Source organism: Dromaius novaehollandiae, chromosome 7, assembly GCF_036370855.1.
Source record: "Dromaius novaehollandiae isolate bDroNov1 chromosome 7, bDroNov1.hap1, whole genome shotgun sequence".
Classification (NCBI taxonomy): Eukaryota; Metazoa; Chordata; class Aves; order Casuariiformes; family Dromaiidae; genus Dromaius; species Dromaius novaehollandiae.
Genome location: NC_088104.1, coordinates 570,987 through 586,779, shown reverse-complemented (window position 1 = coordinate 586,779; position 15,793 = coordinate 570,987). Strand labels below are relative to the sequence as shown.

General features: G+C 36.9%; 1 protein-coding gene across 9 annotated transcripts in view; it reads left to right on the top strand.

The window, feature by feature from the left end:
• The window catches only part of TANC1 (tetratricopeptide repeat, ankyrin repeat and coiled-coil containing 1), a 110,277-nt gene that overhangs the window by 68,142 nt on the left and 26,342 nt on the right, over positions 1-15,793 (top strand). For all 9 annotated transcript variants that reach the window (XM_064514496.1, XM_064514494.1, XM_064514499.1 and 6 more), the window contains 6 exons: positions 6,489-6,746; positions 9,613-9,738; positions 10,882-11,163; positions 12,080-12,228; positions 13,632-13,863; positions 15,144-15,310. In XM_064514496.1, coding sequence (XP_064370566.1) covers positions 6,489-6,746; positions 9,613-9,738; positions 10,882-11,163; positions 12,080-12,228; positions 13,632-13,863; positions 15,144-15,310 — 1,214 coding nt within the window. The remainder of the gene's footprint in view (positions 1-6,488; positions 6,747-9,612; positions 9,739-10,881; positions 11,164-12,079; positions 12,229-13,631; positions 13,864-15,143; positions 15,311-15,793) is intronic.

Here is a 15,793-nt window from a genome sequence, read left to right as displayed (position 1 = left end):
GTCATAATGGCTCATAAGTCTCATTTAAGTAATTGATACAACAGTTAAGTATCTCAGTTTTAGAAAATCATTCTTGTGATATTGTTTCATAGTAAATTGGACAATGTCATCTATCATGGTCAATTTTGTGTAAGATCTGGTTTTGAGACAGTATTAATGTTTTGGTGAGAGTGAAAGTGTGTATCAGAATTCCTGCTCTTGGATTCATAGATCTCAATTGTTGCCTGAGTTGAGAATATAATCCGTGAGTTTTAGTTTTAGTCAGAATTTAGGTTTTCCTGCTTTGATTACTCTGGTGTGAGTATAAAAAAAGCTCAGATGACTGTACAAGTGAGTATACTGATGTAAAATACAGGAATGCATGCCTGGAAGAGACAGTCTCTACTGCAAAAAATATTTATCTGTTAATGTAACTTACTCCTCTCCATGGTTAAAATGTTCTTTTTAATATATGCAGGTAGAGCATAACATTGGAACGGCAACTCATGACAATATAACTTATTACTGTAAACACTGGAAGATAGAGGGGATTTTGTCTTTCTGATGCAGTAGTTTAAATCTGTTCACTGAATGACATAGAAATCTGAGAGCTGTGCAATTAAAACAAAACAAGATTATCAGATAAGACATGGCTACAAAGACACTTTACATTCATAACTGCATCTGTGATCAATAAGTGATGTATGGACTGAATATTAGGCTTTTCTGCTAAGGCATTTTTCTTAAAATTTGAGACCTTTGTTATGGCTTCTCTAAATGGTGAGTGTTTCCTTTCTACAAAAAGATGAGTCATTTTGGTTTGGAATGCTTAGCTGTATGGAGGTCTAAACCAATGTGTTTGTTCATTTGTTTAAAGTGGTACTGCACTGAAAAAAAATACTTGACTTTGCAAAAAAGTTTAGGGTCTGTATCCTGTTTTGCACACAGCTTGTGTTTGTATCAGTGAGCACAGGATCAATTTGAGTATAAAAATTGGCATTACTAATGCATTATATTGCTCCTCCGATAGGTGAAGGGGAAAAAGAGATACTCCTCCTCTGCTCGTTGCGTACGTGCAGCATTATTGTGCTCTTCTGTGAGGTGAAGCGGGCCAGGGAGCAATGCGTGCATATTTTGTATATGAAGTTCAATGTCACAGAAGATGCTTTTCCTATGCATATACTAAAGTCTTGGAATAAGTACACTTACAATAACAGTAATATATAGTTCATCGGAGTCCACAGAAGCAGCTGCTGTTTTGGGGTTGGGTGGGTTCCTTCTCTCCTTCCGGAAAGGCAGGACAGTAGTCTGGAGCTCTGTTCTTTTAACCTCTTTTAAAATCTGTTCTTGAGTGAGACCTTCCTTTCCCTCAAGTGGACAAATGTAGATACTGGTACAAATCTGTACTACCCACGCTTTGCAAGCTTGAAATACTCTGTGAATATATACACATTGTAGATGGGATCAGAACTAGCTCCCTGTTTGCTTGAAAGAGTAAAATTGTCATGACAGCTGCATCATTCATTGTATGACCTTTTAAGGAGTAATAGTTAAAGAGAAGATTTTTGAATCTGGTGAAAAAAGTTACCTATTGAATTAATGAAAAAGAGGGAGTTTCAGAAATAGAAGAAAAATGAAAAGAAGGCCCTTATTAGGGAGAAGAAATGAGGGATGGTGGAGTTGTGAAGAGTATGAATCTGAGTGCAGGGGCAGAAAAAAACAGAGACAACACTGGTGCAGGGGAGCACTGTGTAGCTCCTTCAGTTGAGTACACGTGGTTCTTGATCGTGGGATCTTTGTGAAAATGATCTGCCGCTGTTCTGCTGAGCTGTAGCTCTTGTCTTTAAATGCAAGGAATAATGTAATTAATTCTGTGGGAATCTGCTCAGAAAGCTTTAGGCTCAGGTCTAAACTTGATCCATGCGTAACATGTTAAAGAAGATAAAAAGGAGCGTGAACTGAAACTAAATTAACGTGCCCCCAAAATGTAGTTGCTCAGTTCCTTACAGGCTGTACCATTCTCTGGAAAGGGATGCTGCTAAGAAGGGAAATAAGGGCCACCTCTCTAATAAATTACTCTTATATTTGTTTTTTAATATACAAATATGTCTAATAATGCATTCAAATTTGTTAATCACAGTAAATGTGCATTTTAAATTATGTTTAGCAAGGCTCTTTTATAATGTCTTTGTCAGAGTTCATCCAGCCATGAAAACAGCTTGTTCTTTCTTGCTACTTACATTGGCTTCCATTGTATTTGTGTTCCCACTACATTTTCTGGGCGAGCAGACTCTTTGATGGGAAATCTCTTTTCTCTCTCTCCTTCTCTCGCTCTCTCTCTTTCTCTCTCTCTCTCCACCCCCCAAGCTGGTTCAGGCATCTGTTAGTCCTCTGATGCTTTACTGCTGTAGTTGAATTCTTCTTTGTTTCCATTGAGTTTGACATAATAGAAGTGGAGGCAGATTTTCATCTTCAGCAGTGAGCTAAATAGGAGAAAAGCCTGGGCTACTGGCCAAAATGTAAGCTTTTCTGGAGACTTGCCGCAACTTCAGTAAGGAAATCTTGAGCGGCAGACTTCCCTGATGCTATGTTTCAATCCAGGAGAAATGCTAGTTTTAAAGTACTGTAGGAAGAGCCAGATTTTTTTGACACAACTATAAAAATGCAATAAATTTATCTACAGAAGTTCAGCCTAAGCTGTGTGCAAAGGTTAATGGAATGCCTGAAAAGCTTTTTCCTTTACTGCCTCTAAAACGTATGTCCTGTTATTGGCATTTCTCAGAATATGACGCCTTGACTTTACGCATCAGCTCTTAAATTTCTTTAAATGTGATGCTGAGCTGGAATAAAGTTAGACTGTGCGAGTACCTCATTGCCTTGCAAGACTGGAGCTGCAACGCAGTCGCTGTGAGAGGAGCTGTCAGTGCCTCCTCGGACCTGCCCAGCCCCAGCGTTCCCACGAGCAGTCAGTGCTTCTGCGTCGCGTTACAGCTCTAGTATGGGGGGGGTGTCTGCTTGTTAATGGTTTGGTTGGTCCAGTGTGGAATTATCACAAGTAAATATTTAACACTTAAAATTTTAGCCCAAGGAGGACCCGAAGTTCAGATAGACTTTTTTTGCTTTTTTATTCGAACAAGTATTGATTTTTTTTTCCACAATGCCCTTTCATTCAGTTCTGTATTTTCTTTTGTTGTATACGTTTATATATAAACTAGCAGTTATAATGAAATACTTTGCTATAGAAGTTGATCCAAGTTAAAAACCCCAGAACTGTGTAATTTGATAATCTTCAACTAATGCTTGTTATGTTTTGATAATAATCAGTTTTTTTCCTCTCTAACTCCCACACCAAACCATAACAGAGAAGAACAGACAACGTCCCTTCCCCCAACTTATCAAGCTCCTTTTTTTGTATTTTATTTCCCCTCATCAACTGTAGTACTTGTGCTGGGACATTTGAGTTATTTCGTTTCTGGTCTAGATGTAGCCTTTTTCCAAGATAGTGTTGAGTCACTAGGTTTCTATCGTATAGATACTCTGTTCTCATTAATTTAGATGAACTTCCAAGTGCTCAATTATTTTGTGAAAATTTAATGTATTGTTTTAAGTAAAGCTTAGAGTAATGTGACTGTAAAACATACAACAAGCAATATATACCTGCAAAGTATTCTTAGTCAAGAACATAACAGAATTTCATCAAACTTCAGTAAAGTAGGTCTCCAAGGAGTGCAAGTTCTTTACTCCTTCAGATACTGTAGAAGGTCCTATTGACTACAATTGTCAATATTGTAAATATTCTTGCACTGCAGCCCACCAAACTGGAGTAGGCAGAGTGCTCTAGATCATGCAGTTAGCATTGGTTCAGCTTTCACTGAGCAATTCAGTACAGCAGTGGTGTTCCCACACCACTACTGTTCTGTAACGTGGCATCGAAAACCACCTGTGTGCTCCTTAGTGCCTTGTAGTCGAGGATCAGTCTAGCTGTATATTGCTTATTTTGTGACATTTGTTTTTTTAATAGCAAAAGGCGACACTACAGCTTCCTGCCAGAAAGTTTCACATGGTATTGAGAAATTAATTGTAAATGTTTTCTGTTTGGTTTACGACTTCAGAAACAAATAAAACTTTTGTTTGAGCATTTGCTTTACTATATACACTACTACACTAAAATACTTTTAAAACTTAAATTAGTATGTTTAATATAATCTAAAATTTTGTTCGTATACTGTACTGGGCCTGATTAAACATGCAGCTAACCTTGTATGCTGTTCCTGACAGTGAAATGTAGTAAGTATTTAGGAAAGGAATGTAAAAATGATGATCACATACCCTGATACCCTTTATACTTTAAACAATAATTTGAAAAATCGCTGGAAAATATTATTCAATTTTTGGGGAAGTCAATTCTGGGTCTTCATAATAGTGTAGCATAATGCGGCTGCTTTTCTCATAACTAGAGTAATTTTTTCAAGTGAATTGTTTACAGAACAAAAAGTGATTAGCAAAGGAACTGGTGGTGCATTTTGCTATCTTATGTTTGTAGACAACAAAGCTATAATTTGTATAAAGGACGTTGTAAAGCTGACCATGCTTGTTCTGCTGGAAGGACATACGAAAGCATCAGAACTCTGCCTATGCTAAAATGATATTATATGTTTCTTTGAGATATGTTATCTTTCTTTGAGAGAACAGTTGTTATTATTCAAAGTTTGGGAGGTTGTTTGTTGCCACTCATTCTGTAACTTTCTAGTATCAAGGGAACGACGGGGTAGGATAAGTTGACCTGCTCTCCGTCATTGAAGGCTTGGAAACAGTGATATTGACCTATTTAAGAGTGCCAGGTTTTTCAGAAAACTTCCTCTTCCTACTGCAATTGTTTCCATAAACTGTCTGCAAAGTAAAACTGAGGGCTACTAATACTTTGTGCAGTTTTGTCAAGTATTTAGCAACCTTTAGAAAAACAAACACTGAACAAAATAACTAGGAATCCTGTACAGTATTTTGGTGATCTAACCTAATCTAACATGCAACATGTCAGAGAAACATTTATGGACATCTTGAAATAACTATGAAAAAGAAAGGATAAAAGTTGGTGAAATAGGATGTAACGAAGTACTTGCTTCATATCGGAGGGGGAGACATAACCGACTGTCTTAGTGGCTTTTGTGTGTGTAGTTATCAGCTTGCTGTGTCCTTCCTAGCCCCTAAACGCTGGCTTAACTGACCTTAGGAATTTTCCTCAGTCCTGAGTTTCAATGTGTGTAGAAACAAAATGTTTACTAATCTGAAATTTCTTGTTGCTAAAGGATGAGGGCTAGAGGTAAAACCTACTTCTTTAAATCGAGTTTGCCTTCCTACAATGGATAGCTTTATTTTCGGAAGATATTAGGGAAGTTAGTGAATTAATTTCGTACATGGATTTTTCATTTCTTCTTTGTATTCCCAAAAAAAGCACTTGAGCACATATATAAGTTAAAACTGACTGTTTTGGGGTTTTTTTCTCCTTCCACCCCCATTTCTCCTTTTCCAGCAACTATTTTTCTGCTTGAAGTCCCCCCAGATGTTCTTAGCTTATACTTGGTCAGGGCTGAGGCCGCAGGTAAGATTTGTATGTTCTGTCTTTCATGTCAGGTTAGTAGGCCTGTAAGTGAAGCACCCTTTGTGTGAGCTGTTGGTCTTTTAGCAAACAATTTCAGGGTCTAGCACAGCATAGTTCTTGTTTGACAAAGATAGCAGAGCTGTAGAACAGCTATCGCAGCTGCTGGAAGCAGTATATCAAGATTAGTTCACCAGCTGTGCGAGAGTGCAGGCTAATGGCCATTCTAATGTGGTCAAGCTGCCTTTGTTACCTGAGCTAAATGTCTTAACAGCATTGCATTTTATCACTTATGCTGCACAATATACAGGATGTTCGGACACAAATAGGGTTGCTGCAAGCCTGCCAACTTTGGAAGAGCTGTGGGAAATTTTTTCAAAGCATTTAATTTGAATTTTTTTTGCAAAGTATGTGTCTTTAAAATATGAATGATCCAAAATATGTATTTATATTTTATTCTTGCTTTAGATGTTATTTATTTGTATTCTTTAATGAGCTTTTGTTAATGGCTCCACATTTGTCAACTGGTTTGAAAATTTGCAAGATGTGTTATAGCACTTTAATTTCCAGAAGAAATTGGGACATGTTTTGGTGTAGCAGTAGATCCTTCATATAAAACCAGAATTTTTTTTTTTCCTCAGCACAAATTACGTAGGTCTAAAGACATAACAGGATTCTTCAAAACATGTTTTTCCTTGACTGCTTTCTCAGGTGTTTTTTCCCGAATTGAGAAATGGTGTTGTTTGGCTTTTTTAGATAAACAATATTCAAATTTTACAGTGTCCTGTGAATAACTACTTGAATATTATCTGTGGGCCTGAAAAGCCATGTGAATATGAAAAGTATAATGCATGTTAATATGAGTGGGCCCTTGTCCTCTGCAGTATACTTCAGAATTATTCTCTTTTTTCAGCAACCATAACAAGTTCATCAGAAAATGATGATCGCAGTGGATCCAGTTTGGAGTGGAGTAAGGATGGGAGTCTCAGAGCTGGAACACAGCATGGGGCTATTCACGATCGAAGAACAGATAATTGTTCACCAGTTGCAGAGGAGGAAACGGTTGGATCTGTTGAGAATTTGCCAAAAGAAGTACCTCCAGGAGAGGGTCGCATTCCCTATACTCAGAGTTCTAGCTCTTTAATAATGCCTCGTCCAAACTCTGTTGCAGGTAAGGTCTTGAGATAGAAAAAGGATGTTCTTAATGATGTGACATTTCTGCTGAAACTTTCTTTTAAACTTATGTTGTTGGCTTGAAAGTATTTTTATAGTACAAAAAAAGAAGCAGCATACATTCTAAATTGAATAGATGTGTATTATGTAAATTGTTTAAAATTGTTATGTAGAGGGCTTTTATCATGAGTTTTAATAAGTATTGGTTAGGTCAGGACTCTTGAGATATCTTAATATCCGTCAATCGTTCTAGAACTGTATCTGATGTCAACCAACTCCTTGAATTTGTTGCTTTTGTGTATGCTTGCATTTGCTAGATCTGTACGTTAGGATCAAAATCATACTCTCATTCCTGTTGAATAAGGGAAGCATATTTTTTTAAAGGATTACCTGAAATTTTGCCTTCTAGTTCAACCATTCCATTCAGGAAATGTGTTTCCATTACTTTCGTTAGTGTCGTAACAGATGACTCTCTGAAAAAGCACTTTCAACTTGAGTGTAGAACAACCTGTTAAATTCCAACTGTAACATGAGATTCACTTGCATAAATATAACCCTGTGAACCAATGATCTGATACAAAGTGTTCAGAAATATGGGTGCAACATATGTGGCAATAGATTTACTTAACTAAAAATTCAGAGTTTAAAAAACCTGATAAAGGCAGAGTGACGAAAACCTTAGTTTTCTGAGGTTAGAGCTCAGGGGTCAATGATCCCTACAGAGAGAATTTCTAAGTTCTGACAATAGCACTTTACAATCCATAACTCTACAGGTTCATAATTTAATGTGAGCACTATTTTTGTGTGTTCACCTTCCTGGCACAAACACTACAGTATGACAATGAGTGCTGAGAGAAGACAGTGGAAATGGCATAACCCCTCACCTTCCCATGTCATGTAAAGGTGAAAGAAAAAGATTGCAAGCCTCTTAATCCCTGTAGGAATCTTCTTCTGACTGTGTAAATACTACTTGCTAAGGTGATGTGACCTTTGGTATCTGAAATATGGGGCAAGACCTATGCATGCTGGGGACAGGTACCCTGAATACAATTAATAATGGCCTAAGTCTTGGAAGCTGCCGACAGTATGAAGAGTTCAAGCTTATGCTGAAACATATTACAAGAGTCTGAGGATTGCTTATCTTGCTTCAACTTCAGAAGGCGGCAATTTGGAGTAACTTTGTGTAGCCTCCATCTGTGAGGCTACGGAAGCATTAATATTTGTTGTGGAGTTCAGAGCCCAGCCTGGACTGCTTTGCATCTGCCTGCCCTGGTCGTCACCAAATGCATGAATCATCCTGCCTGTGGGCAGCCCCAGATAAGTCTGTTAGGAGGAGGGGCAGAGGGGGCTGGAGGTTTTGGGTTGTTCCCCACCACTACCTCCCTGGCTGCAGGGGGGCAGGGGATGGAGGGTTAGTTTTTTCCCTACTCCCTTACCTCTCTTCATGCCCCCCATACATTAATCTTGTTGAAACAAATACCCAAAATAATTCAAACACAAGAACTTACTTAAACATGTTGCTTCATGAAGTTAGACTTCTCTTTTGAAAGATGGTAGTATTTGGAGATTTTCCTTTTAGAGTGTATTATTTTGAATTTTACCCAAAGTTACCTCTTCATTAAGTAATTACTGCAGTGTTTTTCAGATGAAAGTTTTGGATTTGATACCAATTTGAAAACTGCTTTAGTTAATATGAGTATTCATTTTGTTTGTTTTTGGCGAAAAAGGATACATATCTGATATAATTTGACAAGTCTGCTCTTTGGATTTTTAGCTTTTCTTTGTATCCATTATTTTGGCTTAGAAGTTGAAGAAAAAATGTTATCCATTATTTTGCAGCATTCAAGAAAAAGAAAGTAAATATTTTCTCATAATTCGTCTACCAGCAACTAATATCCGAACCTGTTCCTAACACTTCTGACCTCAATGATAGGGTTGTTCTCATAGTAAAAAAGAATCTGTATTAACATGAGTACTGTTTACCATGTGAGGAAATTAAGGCAGACGTGAGTGCCTTCTGAGTGGAGAAAAATCTAATTAATTCTTTAATGGACTTGATTAGAAAGCATTTTGTAAAGATTATAATGTGAATGACTGCTGCTGTAGGTGATTTTGAAAGTGATGCACACAAACTTGCTACCGTTCCCGTTCTTAGAGTGACATTATACTGTAGAAGCACTGCTGTATTTTAATTGTATGAGGACATTGTGAGAACAACTACTGTTGCAGATAGTTTCTCATCAAGAACTTTCATGTGGTTTAGAACTGTGTTTATCTGTGCAGAGGAACATGAAGACTTAGTTAACACAGTGATTGTCAATGTCCTGGCTGTGGTGGAATAATACATACAATGTCTAGTACAATACATACAGTGCTAGTCTAATTGCAAAATTTAGATTTCCAGCAACTCCAAATGAAACCAAGGCAGAAGATTCGTGTAGCTCTTTTGCTGTGTTTCTGCGTGGAAGTATTGAAGTTTTACTAAATATTTTGTAAAGTCTAAGTCTTTTTGGCTTTTCTCCACAAATTTTAGTGTCATTTTAAATTCTGATGGTAATGTTTTACATTAAATATATAATACATAATAAAAACAGGAAAGAAGCACATCTGACTAAAGAGGAACATCTTTCCACTGCATGTTTCAAGGAGACAGTAGTATTTTAATAAAAGGTGTCTATTCAAAATAGTCTGCCTCCATAGAAGGAAACTGCTAGTGTGATTAAAAACAAAAAAGTCAGGACATGCAATCGGCTAGAAAAACTTAATCTGTAAAATTCATGCTGAAATCAAAAATATAGTAACTAATAATGTTCTTTGTTACTTGTGCTGAGAGAAGAATAAGCTTCAATTCTTTAATACTCTAGCAACAAGTTCAACCAAACTGGAAGATCTGAGTTATTTGGATGGACAAAGAAATACTCCTTTGCGCACTTCAATTCGCTTACCTTGGCACAACACTGCTGGAGGAAGAGTGCAACAGGAAATTAAAGGTAGACACTTTCACATCTGCCTTCGCATGGTCACGCAAATCTACCATAGTTTTGTAACATGGATATTCTGAGATCCTTGTAAACATCCCCCATCCCACAACATATTCTAAGTATGATCTGTTAATAGCACAGGAGATACGCTCCTGACAGATTAGTCAACATGTCTGAAAATGAGCTGCTTGCTCACACTTTTTTCTGCATAATGCTGTGGCTTAGAAATTGCATGAATGGCTTTTTATAATAAACCAGTATGTTATTTATCTAATTAATGTATATGTGAGCAGTGCAGTGTACTTCATATGAATATCCAAAGTGAAGCTGTGTACTTTCAGTGTTTAGAAACTGTCCTGAAGATTTCCTTGATTGCCAGGTTTTATCATCTGTGACATTTAGATAAGTGTTCAGCAACTTAAGAAATACTACACTGTATTAATCTTCAGAGACCATCATTCAAATTTTGGTTTAGGCAGAAAAATGATTGAATACCGATAGACTTGTTTAAGTAATACATGCTTCAGTATTTCTGATCTTCGAACCTCAAAATAGCAGGTTTGTGTTAAATGGAAGTGAGGTATGCAAGTTTTTATTTTCTTCTCTTAACTAACTTAGTCAACCGCAGGCTTTGTTAGTTGACCAGTAATGATTAAAAGCAGAAAAAAGTAAGCAACCTCCTGGTAAAACAAGTCTTGAGATCCTATATAGATTTCAGGCTGTCCTCTTTCATTTTCATGTTTCCATGCTTGTTAATTATTGCTGAAACAGCATTTCTCTAACATTGGCTTTAATTAATGAATCCTAATGAAAATGTTTTACGGTTCGAAATTTAGAGAATTATTGACACGTTTTTAAGAAAACTTTTGGATTCTGCAACTTACTAACTCAAATTCAATCCTAAACCAAAAAATATCCTCAAATGATGCTTGTAATTTGTCTCAGATAGACTCTAATTCACAGGGGAATGATGGAGATGACCTGTACTGAACAAATCAGTTTTTATTGTTTTTTAGGGTAAAAGCCCTAAGAAGAGGTCTGATTATTAACATGATTGACACGGCTACTGAATGAATGATCTTCTGGAACAGTGCTATTTTATTGCATGTCTAGTTTCTTCTAATAAACTTTTCTCCTGATGCCACTTCTCAGGACGTTTCGTCCCGTATAAGCCTCAAGACATTTTGCTGAAGCCACTATTGTTTGAAGTACCAAGCATAACAACAGACTCGGTGTTTGTCGGAAGAGAATGGCTGTTTCAAGTGATTGAAGAGAAGCTGAAGAATACAGATCTGGCAGAGAACAGGGGAGCAGTTATTACTGGAAATGTGGGATTTGGGAAGACTGCTATTATTTCAAGGCTGGTGGCACTTAGCTGCCATGGAAGTCGCATGAGGCAAATAGCTTCAAATAGTCCTAATTCATCCCCCCAAAGTATGTTCCTCTTCTGAATTATTGTTTGGGTTATTGTACTGATAACAAGAGTCAGAATGTTATTTGCTTTTCAGACATGTTAGTAGTGCCTTAGGGACTCCTTCACAAACATTCGTTTTATGCAAGGAGAGGAAACTGTTGAAATTCTGTTCTTTGTCAAATACCTTCCACAAAATATACCACAGTCTCAGCCCCTCAAAAAAGAAAGTAAAATGGGGGCACTATAAAATCTCTTCCTCTTGTCATGCAGTGCTTGCCCTAAATTCTCTGGGCGGCGTGACTGTAGCAGCTTGTTCTCCCATCAGTTTATTTGGAAGGAGAAAAATGACATGTTTGTTTCCCACTGTATACCACACATTTTCCATAGAATTTGGGTAGAGGCAAGAATCAAGTTATGGAGAAATTGATCTGTCGTCTTAAGCCCTCCACTGAGATGCACAGGATTCTGTCACTTGGCCAATCCCACGCCTCCATTAATTGGAAGAAGGGTATGACCGTCACTGCTCGTACTTCCACCTTTGACGCTTCAAATGTGCTGTTTGTGACCTGGAGAAAAACCTGCCTATTGATATTTTACAACAGTTTGGTCACATAATATGTATTGGCTCATTCAAGTTTCATAAGAAAACTCTTCACATCGCCATGGTTATGCTTTCAGTAATCTTATAGATTTGATCTAGAAGTCAGATGAACTACTCTAAAACTGTAAAGTTGCAAATATGTGCTTGCATTTGTCAGACTAGCTACAGAGTTTTTTAATATTGTTGCTCAGTTTTAATTTTTATTCTAACAATAAACATCATGGAATATCTTTATTGTTAGAATAAAAATTAATAATCCATGATGTTTTCCTATAAAACACAGTTTGTTATCAGCAAGTCTGGTCTTTTTTGTATTTATTCCCTTTTAAATGTAGGTGGTGACTCCGGTCAGGAGATTCCCCTAAGTCAGTTACCCCCGTCTGCTCCTCCAAGTGGAACCAACACAACGAAGACCCTGAATTGTCCTGGTAGTCCTGAACACCAAAATCAAACAGGTGACTCTGTGAGACGTCTTGCTTCAAAGGTGAGTTTTCCACTCATTGATAGCCTTTTCTCTTTCAGTATGTTAGAAAACCTCAAACCTGCAGGGAGACGTCTGCTTTGCAAAGCCTCCTGGATATACCAGTAGTCAGTGGTGGGAGAATAGGCAGTAACTTTGGACACTTCTAAAAGATGTGCAAATTTCACAGCTGGTCATTTTTTTTTTCCTGTCTTTCAAGTTATATCTTGAATTCTGCTTGGCCTTAGAAAGGTATGTGTTTGGGGGGAGGGGGTGTTTTTGCTTTTACTGCTGACTTTTTTTCCCTCTTTGAGAAGCTGATTATGGTGGCTCTGTTTCTATAGGTTAAAAATATCCTTTCTGTTCTATATGAGCATGGAAAGGTTGGGATCCTTTACTTGCAAAAAGGCCTTGTGTTCCTATGAAGCAGATGGTCAGTACATGGTAGATGGTCCAAAAGCAAAATGCTGGAGGAATAATAAAACAAAATGTTTGTGTATAATGTATCTATATTTACTGAACAAAGATTCTGAATAGATGAAACAGTGTGTGTTAGTATCTACTGCACAAGTTGAGTCTGAGTGTAGTCTTTTTATTTTTCATACTTTGTTAGTCTAAAGGTAAGTCATTAAAAACTATTTCTGCATTATATTATTGTGCTAGGAGGTTGGGGTTTTTTTTGCCCAAGTGGAAAAAACGATTAATGTCTGAATTCCATGCCTTATGCAAATAGTTGAGGAAAATGTGAGGTTCTTGTTGCTATCTTTTATGTAACGTACATTATTTGGAAACAGTGTCATGAAAGCCACTGACATGCCAACTTTGTATATACTGTGAATACTGCTTTTTCCTTGTGGTTTGATTTGCACAGAAATACATTATATTCTACTTTCAAATAATATATACCTGCACAATAATCATAATAAAGCCAGTTGTCCTTTTTCTGTCTGTTTGCTGTATCAGAATGTACTTAATAGCTGTCTGTCATTTGCTCTTGTCTAATGATGATCAAATTAGTCCTTGGGTCTTTACAGAGTGTGACACAATGTTGTTAAATTTTGGTTGCTTAGTAGAGCCTAAGTTATTTTCCCTGTACTACTTAGCTGTTACCCTCTGTATCCAAGTGGCAGGGACTCAGATGACTGCATTTTCCTGCCTGCATCTGATACTCTGATTTCTTTTCCTCTTTCCATGCCCTACAAGGTCAAAGTCTTCTTTTACTGTCCTCTTTTCTGTGTATTTACAGCTCTGATACAGGCCATCTGTCACAAATTATGGAGTTGGCTAGTCATTCTAACACAGAAAAATATTTTGGAGTTGAAAGAAATTTAGTAACACTTTACTATAATTCGACTAACTAGCAACCGTCTTAATATTTATTGGGTCTCTCTCTCTCTCTCTCTCTTTTTTTTTTTTTAATTCTCCAGGTTGTTGCTTATCACTACTGTCAAGCTGACAACACATATACATGTCTTGTCCCAGAATTTGTGCACAGTATTGCAGCTCTACTTTGTCGTTCAAATCAATTAACAGCATACAGAGATCTTCTCATAAAAGAGCCTCACCTACAAAACATGCTTAGCCTGAGGTCCTGTGTCCAAGATCCAGCAGCAGCTTTTAAAAGGGGAGTGCTGGAACCGCTTTCAAACCTCAGGAGAGGTAGGTCAAGCAGGAAACAATTCAGAAACTTAATGTAAAATGCTAGTAAAAGTCCAAAAATCCAGGTACATATGCTTTGATGCTCTAAGAGAAGCAAGTGAAGCAGAATGCCTCTAGAGAAAGGATTCTTTTATTTTGGTTGTTCATTATAACAATAATGAATAGTTTTCAAACAAATGTTTCATGTTTTTAAATAAAATTCTATAAAATGTGTTAAAGATTATAGAAACTTCAGTATTATGTTTTTGCCAAAAAGCTCAAGGATAACTCTGTGGCTTGAAGTTAAGGCTGACACATTTTGCACTGAAGGAGTTTATTTTCAGATGCTTGTGACTTTTGTCACGCTTCTTTGTTTGAAATTTTCTGTGCCTAAGCACCTGCCAAGTGAGCGTGTTTTTCATTTGGTTTTAAAAATTGAAGTGGTACAGCAGTTTGCCAAGAAAGCATGTAAGGAAGAACATGGTTTTGTATTTTTTAAAAAACTAGCAAACTCTTCCTTGATAACCTCAAGCCTGACAGTGTATATGTCAGCTTGAGCAGGTACTTGATATTTGGCAAGGCAGAGGCAGGAGAAGACTGGTCTATGTGTGAACACAGTCTGTGGTATTCCTATGATAATCTGTTTTCAGTTATTGAATTTTGCTTACTGTCAGCAAATATGTGTGAAATCCTTTGGCAGATCTCATGCTTACTCCTGGGATTTTTCTCCTCAGAATTGAAAGTGTAAACCAATGACTTTGATTTTTGCAAATTATGTACTTTTTTTTTGTTTGAGTTTGATAATGTTTATGTAAATGGATCGTAATTGAAAGTGGTCTCAGTTAATAGCTTAAACTAAATACATATGTCTTTCCATATCTGTGCATCTCTTACCTGTTACGTGTTAATAGCTATGTTTAATCTTTTAATTATTTTTAAATCAGTTGTGAAATGGATCCATAATAATAGTGATCAAAAACACTGTGATTGCTTACACTTTTTAGCACTCTATAGCAGTGTTGTTTTATAACTGAGATCTGGAAAACAAAGCTATTAACTCTTTTCATTTTTTGAATAGAATTATCAAGTATAAAGAGTAGACTGGTTTAAGTAGCAGTAGTACTGTTTTTCGGTTGTTTAAATGTTTAATCTCTTGAATACTACCAAAATAAGATAAAATGTACTACTGTGCATATAGGTATCTGCTTTTCTTCCTTGATTTTCAAAATTTGGGGATAAAAATGTGTCATTTTGTAGGCAAATTTGTAATCATCTTTTCTCTTTTTATTTCCTTTTTTCAGAGCAGAAGATTCCTGAGGAAGAATACATAATTTTGATAGATGGTTTAAATGATGCTGAATTTCATAAACCTGATTATGGTGATACACTTTCTTCATTTATCACAAACATAATTTTTAAATTTCCTCCCTGGCTGAAGCTCATTGTGACTGTAAGAACTAACTTTCAGGTAAAAACACCCTCTAATAAACCTAACAAGCTGTAAGACAGTGCTGATGTGAAGTCTGTTTAACTATGTTAGGGTATAGCTGTGCTTCAGCAAACCTGAGAGTTCATTCTGTACCTGCCCTCCAGCCAGTGGTGCTCTAAGCACGTGACTGGATCAAAGGTTTAGCTCTCAACTAAATGTTGAGTTTTAACAAGTGATTTCTGTAGTAGGGATTGTGTTTCCTCTCTGGAGACATATGTGGTCAAAACATCCCACTAGCCTGTAAGTTCAGCTTTTGAAATACATATAACTTCTCGACGGAGAGTTAAGGCACGGACTCCTGATGCGGGTGAATCAGAAGACCCTTTATTGAGGTTTTACACGTATACTTATACCCGTATAGATTTTTCATACGTGATCTTTCTCACTCGTGACCTTTCTCACTCGTGATTCGCTAAAGATCATTGTTCATACGTCTAGCTCTAGTCTATAATTGGGTTAAGC